The sequence below is a fragment of the Arachis duranensis genome, chromosome 2 (assembly GCF_000817695.3).
Source record: "Arachis duranensis cultivar V14167 chromosome 2, aradu.V14167.gnm2.J7QH, whole genome shotgun sequence".
In the NCBI taxonomy this organism is placed as follows: Eukaryota; Viridiplantae; Streptophyta; class Magnoliopsida; order Fabales; family Fabaceae; genus Arachis; species Arachis duranensis.
In genome coordinates, this window is record NC_029773.3 from 93,156,788 (window position 1) to 93,166,337 (window position 9,550).

The 9,550-nt window shown below is 34.0% G+C and overlaps 2 protein-coding genes across 4 annotated transcripts; one reads left to right on the forward strand and one right to left on the reverse strand.

The window, feature by feature from the left end:
• Nucleotides 1-410: 410 nt before the first annotated feature.
• On the forward strand, nucleotides 411-3,808 carry LOC107476264 (probable pectate lyase 12). Its single transcript, XM_016096052.3, has 5 exons — nucleotides 411-679; nucleotides 1,080-1,531; nucleotides 2,516-2,766; nucleotides 3,101-3,498; nucleotides 3,601-3,808. The coding sequence occupies exons 1-5, from the start codon at nucleotides 438-440 to the stop codon at nucleotides 3,803-3,805; spliced, it is 1,548 nt and encodes a 515-aa protein (XP_015951538.1). The 5' UTR covers nucleotides 411-437; the 3' UTR covers nucleotides 3,806-3,808.
• A 535-nt stretch (nucleotides 3,809-4,343) lies between these two features.
• Nucleotides 4,344-8,177, reverse strand: LOC107476265 (serine/threonine protein phosphatase 2A 57 kDa regulatory subunit B' beta isoform). Of its 3 annotated transcripts, none has more exons than XR_002371297.2 (3): nucleotides 6,574-8,177; nucleotides 4,980-5,360; nucleotides 4,344-4,634 (listed from the first exon to the last, which is right to left on the reverse strand). XR_002371297.2 is itself a non-coding variant. In XM_016096054.3 (3 exons), the coding sequence occupies exons 1-2, from the start codon at nucleotides 7,705-7,707 to the stop codon at nucleotides 5,037-5,039; spliced, it is 1,458 nt and encodes a 485-aa protein (XP_015951540.1). In that variant the 5' UTR covers nucleotides 7,708-8,177; the 3' UTR covers nucleotides 4,344-4,634; nucleotides 4,994-5,036. The 3 variants fall into 3 exon arrangements, 2 of the variants coding, with proteins under 2 accessions (XP_015951540.1, XP_015951539.1); XM_016096054.3 differs by having other exon boundaries at nucleotides 4,994-5,360; XM_016096053.3 differs by lacking the exon at nucleotides 4,344-4,634 and having other exon boundaries at nucleotides 4,751-5,360.
• Between the last annotated feature and the right edge of the window lie 1,373 nt (nucleotides 8,178-9,550).

Genomic DNA, 9,550 nt, shown 5'->3' on the forward strand with positions numbered 1-9,550 from the left:
TTTAGAACAACTCAATGTATACTCCTATAGTTAATGTAATAAATAAAAAAAATAAAAGACCTTGTTTCACAAAATGTTAAAGAAGAAGGTTTAAACAATAAACAATTCGTTACACACTCTTTTTCTTCAAAATTTTCAAATATTATATTAAAAAAATCTCTAATTGATCCTTAGTCATCTAAATAATTGATTTCCGCGATTCTGATAAGGTGGAAACTCAGATGCAGTTGATTTCACGTGAAGTCGACTGCATCTGAATTTTCACTTTCTGATAAATAACCACGTGCACTAACTATATATTTTATTTTAATCAGTAACAAAAATTACTCAAATTACTCGGAACAATTAAATAAATGATTAAAAATCGATTAAGAATTTTCAATATACTTCTGAGTAGGGATTTTTGTTCTTGTAAAAACTATGAAAACTTTTATTTTATGTCTAATCCCTATGATCACGGAGCTTCTCCATTTATGCACCTAAGTGAGAGAGAGAGAGAGAGAGTGAAACTCTTCCAAAGAAGCAGAAGAATAATGTTCCAAAGAAGGTGCATTGTGGTAACAATAACATATGTATTATTTGGATGCATTATTGTGGATCATGGAAGAGCAACAATGGTGAATCTCACACTCCAAGGACAACATCCAAACCCTGAAGCTCTTGTTACACAACTTCATAGGTACTACTTCTTACTACTTTCTCTCTGTTTCAATCTTCCAACATTACTTAAACTTAGATCTTGATAATCCAGGACATGCTCAATTTCTTCTTTTTTTTAGTTTATTTTTTAAATTTATTTTCCCTTTTTTATGAAATAATTATCTTTTTGGCTTGGAGTTTATTATTGCTAGTTACTAAGGGGAGAGATTCAAGTGTAATAATGCACTCACAATAAAATGTAGGTGTTGCTAATAATGTTCATTTATAACTCTCCTCATATATATTATTTCAAATAAATATTTTTTATGCACTAAATTAATAGCACTTTTCTATCATTGGAATAAGTAGAAATACTAATGTAATTAAGAAGAGTCATATAACTAAAGTATCTTATATTATGACACTTTTTATTTTTGTAGTAAGATTAATGCTTCAATAGCAAGAAGGGAGATGTTAGCATCATCATCATCATCATGCCTAACAGGGAACCCCATTGATGATTGCTGGAAATGTGACCCAAATTGGGCCCAAAACAGACAAAGGCTAGCCGATTGCGCAATTGGGTTCGGTCAAAACGCAAAGGGGGGAAAAGGTGGCGAGTTCTACATAGTAACCGATTCGTCGGACAATGATGCTGTAAACCCTAAACCCGGAACCCTAAGATATGCCGTGATTCAAAATGAGCCACTTTGGATAGTGTTTCCTAGTAACATGATGATTAAGCTTTCACAAGAACTCATCTTCAATAGCTTCAAGACCATTGATGGGCGTGGTGCTGATGTGCACATTGTTGGTGGAGGGTGCATTACTCTTCAATATATTAGCAATGTTATCATACATAACATTCACATTCACCATTGTCACCCCTCAGGTAATTAAGAAATTAATTTCAAATATTATGGTTAGGTTAGGTTAATTATTTTCGGAGATAGATCATGGACAGTAGATTTATGTCCTTTTTGTTTGTCCGAATAAACCATTGGCATTTGTCCTTTTCTTAAAAGAAAAAAAAATTAAGAAATTTGAAAAAAAAAAATGAGGCATTACCTTTTTTCCATTTTCTCACAATTGTTTTTGTATTAAAAGTAATTGATAAAAAATGATAGAAAAAATGCAAATATCAATTTTCAAAATATATTGCCTTAAATAAGCATAATATTAAGTTTATGTCAAAATTTGTATTATTTTCTTTATTTTAATAAATGAAAAAGCCTTAAAATATCTCCTAAAAAAAGGACAATATTAAGTTATTTTTTCTTCTTTAGATATGTGTTTATTCTCAACAATTCAACGTCTTTGATTCTTATTTCAAAGCAGTAACCAAACCTATTTTCCGCTTTTTGAATAAAGTCAGATATGGACAAAGATATAATTGATAAACTTTGTCTCTATATATTTTAAATAGACTTATTTAAGTAATTAAATAATATTAATCTCTCACTTTGGATACCCAAGCTCTAGATTAACACTCCTAGAAAGTAAGTAGAATCTTGAAATTTAAAATCTAAATAATTTCTTGAATTGTGCTGCTAGGAAAGTGAGGTTTATCATTGTGTTTGTTTGTTACCTTTTTTTTTCTTTTTTTCAAATGTGTCCTTTCACAAGTGGCATTAAGTTATTTGAATATTAATAAAATTAAAATATATTTGTCTATTTTGAAAATAATAAACACATTATATTATATATTTAGTCCGATAAACATTTTTTAAAAGTATATTATTTTTTTAAAAAAATTAATTTTAATACACTGTTAAACGACTGTGATTGCACGACTGTATTGTATTAAAATTAAATTCTTCCGTAAAAGATACAAATCCTATCAAATGAAATACTATTAAACTCTTTTTCTTTACAGGTAATGCTATGGTGCGATCGAGTCCAGAGCACTATGGATACCGCACTGAATCGGACGGTGATGGCATATCCATATTTGGATCGCATGACATCTGGATCGATCACTGCACTCTATCTCGTTGCAAGGATGGGCTTATTGATGCAGTTATGGGCTCAACTGCCATCACTGTGTCCAACAACCACTTTTCTCATCACAATGACGTAATGCTCTTGGGCCATAGTGACCACTACTTACCTGACTCAGCCATGCAGGTAATCCAGTCCTGGCCCAATTACCCAATTTGAGCCCAAGCCCAACCTCACAAACATGCACCTTAAAATTTAATTATGCATCCTCACATAAATATTCAGTTAGTGATATTATTTTTTTTTTTTTTACAGTTTTTCCCGATAAGCAAACTAAAAACTAATCCGTTACGGATCAAATTTTCGTTTAAGAATTTGTTGTTAGTGAATGAATTGCTACATATACGTAGTTATTAATCATTTGTAGTTAACTTTCATCTCATTTTTAACATACTCTCTGTAAAATTATTGAGAAGAAAATTTTTCTTTTCTTACAATCTAGCCACCAACCTTGTTGCAGGTTACCATTGCCTTTAACCATTTCGGCGAAAAACTCGTCCAGCGCATGCCACGTTGCAGGCTAGGATATGTTCACATAGTCAATAACGACTTCACTGCTTGGCAGATGTATGCGATCGGGGGCAGTGGATCCCCTACTATTAATAGTCAGGGGAATCGATACACTGCTCCCGACAACTCATTTGCCAAGCAAGTGACAAAGCGGTTGGATGTCGGGGAAGGCGAGTGGACAGGGTGGAATTGGAGGTCAGAAGGGGATGTGATGGTGAATGGAGCATTCTTTGTTCCATCAGGGGAAGGTGCTGAGGTTAAGTATGAGAAGGCTTATAGTGTGGAGCCTAAGTCTGCTGATCGCATTTCATTGCTTACTATGTCTGCTGGAGTTCTTGGTGTGGCTAGGTATTAACATTAATATTATAAACTAGTCTTATTAAGAAATTGATATGCAGTTCATATATGAAAATGTAATGAGGTTAATTAACATGGTTGGTGAATGAGCAGGGACAATAACCTTGGCATGTGGACTAGAGGACCCAACGATGGTGGCAGTTATATTTCAACAAACGGTCCAGAATTCACTGATGAAATGTCAAAGGCTGCAATGCTGTTTCCACCTTCACATACTTTCACATTTGTATCTGTTCTTGTTACAATGCTCTGCTTGTTATCTCACACAATTACTCCCCTAATAACATTAGTACTATAACAATTGTTTATTGAGTTTGCTTATCTTTCTTTGACTGTTAAATGAAAAGGAGCCTTAAAAGTTAGGACATCCCTTTAACCAGTACATTTTTAGAGCCTTTCTTTCTTCAACTTGACTTGAAATATGCAACTTTATCTAATAATCCCCAATTTTAGTTTCATAATAGAATCTCTTAATCATCATTTGGTTTAATTTCATAATATTCCTCCAACTATGCGTGAGGAGAAAATGCATTTATCCTCTTATATTTTAATTCAAGGATTTGAAAAGATAATATATTGTTAATAAATTAAGCAAAAGTGGGAGCAGATTAATGGTGGTCATCACTCTAAACAACAACAACATATCTATTTTTATTTTTGTAATTTTCTCATTGACACGTCATCAGGAATACATAGCAGTTAAACTCGTCTATTTTAACTACTGTCCAAAATTGATTATATTGCGTGCTTGAAAAGAGAGAAAGATCAACCCACTCTAAAATACATAATTGCATGACTCTTTTTTTTTTTTCTTAAGACAATTATTGTGAATTGTATTTGTATATGCCCTCACAGTTGCGACCCATAATTAGAATATATGGAGATTATGATCCGTATCCATTGGAACTCATGTCTTAACTATTCTCATTCAAAGGAATGTAAAAGAAAGCTATCCATACTAGAATATGTACATTTTTTTTTCAGCCATCAACCTCGTGGCATAGGTGCCTCTTGTGTCATATGAGAATAAGCAACTTTCAGTTACAAATTTACAATCACCTTTTAGCTTTTGATACATAGTTGCTTCAATCATTTACTGCATAATGCCTTCAATCATCAAGTCCTATCTGAATGCAATAAAACAAAAACACTAGATTTTGTTATTAATATGGTAACAATAAAAGAACAAGAAAAGACCTTTTCCGTATTTCTCTTTGTAAAAGGAGAAAAATACATGAAAGTGTTTCACAAAACATCCTTAATCTGCAGACATTGCTTAGAACTTGTAAACAAAAAGAATTGCTAACAATTTCCAATAAGTTACATTAATGACTGCTCTCTTCAAAATGCTGATTATCCCAAAAGAGAGAAATATAAGATATTCGTGGTAAAAAATTAGGCTGGAAATTATATATATGTATATAAAAGAAAAAAACCAATAAATTATGACACGATTATGGAGAGTGGCGTACTCATCATTCTTCACCTATTAAATTCACACTTGCAGTTTCAGTGGTAATCTATGGAAGCTAATCTGTGACCATATCATCCACCCCATTTTGTGCGGCAGCATCTGCTATTCTCTTCCAATTTAGTTCCCTCTGCTCTTCAACATCTTTCGCGTTAGCCTCTTTCTCTGCATGTTGTCTCTGACATTGTTCGAACAACTCAGCGTCCATTTCCAAAAACATCTTGCGAACATTCATAGTAAGCCCGTGAACAGCCTGGTTCCAATGACTCGATATATTTTTCTCAAGTGCATGAAATAATATTGGTAATATTACGGCTCTGTTTTGGGCAATTAAGCTCACGATGTGCTCATTATTCCACAAAAAGAGAGCCCGCTCGGCAACCTGCATTGCAAATGTATCTAAGCAAAGACTTCGAAGGGAACAACATTCAATGTGATTTTGATCCATTGTTGGATTGAAGGTCACTTTTTACTACAAGATTTTGAAATTTTAAGTTCCTTTATTCTTTTAGCTAATGTAAGGGAGATATTTAAGGCCAAAAAGAAGAAAGAACCAATATTCAGCCAATGGTGTAAATTCAAAATTTACATAAGCCTTAGTAATATTCACATCAATTGGTTAGAACGAAATTTCTCAACATTTTTCAAGCGACAAAATTCTGCTTCTTGAAAATGCAATAAAAACATTCAACATAACTATCTCCATACAAATATATCCACCTGATACTGCAGCTTAATAATCTACATTTATAAGGGAACAAAGCAACAGTTAAGCTAAAAGGCTGAACAAATGGAAAATATTAAGGATATTGAATTGTAGTACCCCTCCCCCAGATAAATAAATAAACAACAACAAAGCCTTATTTCCACTAGGTAAATGAAATATTGTCAAGGAGCATATAAAAAAACTTAATTCAAATGTATTATAAGATAAAATGCAAAACTATTAAGGAAAAGAAGAAAGATCGACATGAATACATATGTGCATATTTGCCCTCTATTTTTAAATTTTTGTGTGTTAAAGGCTTCCAATTAAGTGAAATATTAGATCATGCATATTTTTTCACATATCAATGGATAACATGATACAGAAGTATTTTTTCTTATCAAACAGTGAATCACTACTAGATGCAAAAGGCATAAAAAGCAACTTCAACTACAAGTCCATAGCTTCATCAAAATCGGATTCAATCAAGATAAACTTTGGAGGCATGCAAAGAGAAACAGAAAAAGAATATGACAATGGAATATTACTAATTAAGCAGTTGACACTTGACAGTGATACTTATACTACTCCATCTGAAACTTATATATGCCATAAACGAAAATGTATCTTTACATAGGAAGTAGAGGCTGAACATTTCAAATCTATAACCATATGAAACGGTACCTCTGCAAATTGTTTTACACTGTCAACTAATCATATATTATCTGGTTTGCTTGACTTTTAAGATAGCCAGGGTAAGAATCCAACAATTTCACTTATGTGGTAATACATGATTAGAAGAGCACGTCAATTTCTTTTTATCAGAATTCAATTCTAGATAAACATACACATATCACTATGAAAACTAGAAACTTAAATTTCCACAAACCTGAAAGTGAGAGCTATTGAGGCAGCGGGAAATCTGTCTAAAAAGAGGAACCATGCAGCGCTGAAACTCGGCAGGCTGCGTGGCCTCGAGCACTTCCTCGAGTTCTCCGAGGAAGAGAACCTCCTTCTGGCAATTGGTAACAGGCCAGTACTTGAGCAAGCCCCTAATAACGGTATCTGCAAGCTTGAAATCCTTCTCAACAAACTGAGTAATGCAGTAAGACAACTGCTGCTGGTACATGGCGAGCGACTTAGGCTTATGCAAAGGCAACAAAGCCCTCACAAGGAACAACTTATGCTCCTCCTTCATTGGCAACGCAAATCCATTAATAATACTACCAAGAATCTCCAAAAGCTCACCAATTCCACTATGCCTCTCAGTCTCATATATAAACCGATAGAATATATTATTAATCGCCTTCCTAATAAACGGTCTATGAACCATGAATTTTCCATATATACGGTGAAGTATAGTTTTCAGATACTCACGCTCCCTAGGGTCCTCTGTGTCAAACAAATCAAGCAATTTCAACACGAAAGAGTGATCAATGTACCGTTTCGCAACCTTCGTATCGGTGTCTGAAGAAACAACGTATCGCAGGAGAAGCTCGTAAACAAGTTGCAAGTGAGGCCAGGCGGGATCCATAGAAGGCTCCTCCTCCTCGGGGTCGGTGGCTTCTTGCCCGGTGTTCTCGTACGACGCCGGAGGGAGGCACCGGAAAATGTTAACCGAAATCATTCGAATCATTTCTTCTTGGCAATTCTCCGATAATTTTCCGCAGCCAGATTGGATGAACTCAACGAGCTCCATCAGCGTTTGCCGCTTGATCTCCTTCTCTCTAACGTTCTTCAGCGTGTCGGAGAAGTTGAGGACGAAGCAACAAACCTGAAGCTTACGGAGGAACAGATTCTGCCGTTCCCCCACCGGAACGTCGCGGAACGCCGGCAGGACCTCCATGACACCGGACGGTGGAGGCGGAGCAGACGGTATTCCAGCGGAATTTGGCGCCGGCGCAGGTAAAGCTCCACGGGAGGCGTGGTTGACGACGACATTGTTGCCGGTGCCGGCGATAGCATCGGCGGAGTCAGACTTGGAGGGCTTCTTGTTCCCTCCTCCCATGAATTTCTTCAACATTTTGCCGAAAATTTGAGCTGGAACCCTAACCCTAAGGATTGCGATCCACCACAGGTAGCAGTAGCTGCTCCGATTTGGATTTCGATGGATTCGGCAAAGAGATTCTCATAAGATGGTTCTGTAATCCATGAATGCGTCGTTATTCCTCGATTTTTGCATCGCGAATCCCAGGAGAACGGATCTGAAATAAAGCTAAGAAGATGATGACGAAGTAGAAGATGGAGATGGAGAATGATAGCGGTGGAAAGTGCTTGTGGAGATCAAGGGAGCTAGGGATCGGAGTAGGGAATCATCGGAGATGTGGTCGCCGGAGCTGTGATAGGTCTGAGGTGTTTCCCGGCGGCGGAAGCGCCGCAGTGATGTCTGCAGAGAAGAGTCAGAGAGAGAGAGAGAGAGGGGGAGAGAGAGAAGAGAGTGAAGTGAGGATAATTAAGATTAAGAGATTAGAGAAAGGTTGCGATATTCACGAAAAAGTAAGTAATTATGGATTTACATTAATACCAGTTGTAAAAATTTATTTTTTCAAAATATAAATTACTCATTTTTAAAATTTGAGTACGAATGTATTTTAGAAAAACAAGGTAGTTCCTGAAGCGCTATGGTTTTTTTTGTTAATTTTATTTAAAGATTTGTTGTAATCAATTAATTGCTTTTAAATGCTACTTATACTAACATTTCTTGTAATCAATCCAAATTAATTTTTAGAAAATACTACACTATCTTTTCATATCTTAGTAACATTCATCATTAAAATACATAACACAAAATATATCACAATGGAGAATGTCACAAGATTAGAGATGAATTTGCTAAAGTGAATGAGATGAATGAAAGCCACAAGAGTGTCGATTAATGGGTAGTGTTAGTTGAAGTTGGTCCGTGTAATACGTGGCTTGTAAGTGAAGAATAATGAATTAAGATTTGCCCACGTGGCACACGTTGTCGTATACATCACTCACTACTTAGCTGCCACATCTTCTGTTATTTTAGGGTTCATTTAAAAGGAGAATGAAAAAAAATTTTAATTTTTTGTATTATATTTAATTTAAAATAAATATAAAAATAAAATAAAAATATTTTTAGTTATTAAATAAAATATATTTAAAATTTTAGTTTCAATTTTTAATTATTAAATANTCAAATTCAATCTCTAAAAACAAATACTAATTTAAATACCAAAAGTTTTACTGAGTTATGTGTTTTAACATTAGATTTTATTATCATCATGAACTCATATAGTAGAAGTTCTAATGTCAATTTTTGTGTGAAAATGATATCTACGTATAATGTTCTAACTCTAGGTTAATTCTTAAGTCTTATATCAAGTTAATTGATGTATTTAGTGGGGATATCTAATTTGGCAAAGAAAAAGCTGTTTTTTCTTTCATAATAAAGGTATGTCATATATATTATTTTATATAAAAAGAATTAAAAAATATTTAGTATATATTTTTAATTTTTTTAATTCGTGTCCATAAAAATTTTAGCCGAAATATAATTTACCAAAAAATAAATTCTTTAACATCTTAATTATTTTCACATTTATTTTTATTATGTACATTTAAAATCCTAGTACTTAATAAAATTTGATCAACTGTTGGGCCACCATTGATTAATGTAGCATTATCTCTTTTTGATTCAAGAGATGATGTGTTATATAAAGATTAGATCCATGTACAATTTGACCAAAGCATGGATAAGAATTGATTAATCTATATATTTTTGTCTATTCAAATTTGAATCATGAAAATAAAAAAAAAAAAACAACCAACTTTAGCCAACTTTATTTTATAAGTTGAGGGGGAAAAAAGGTGAAAGATGAGTAATGTAATATACGTGACAA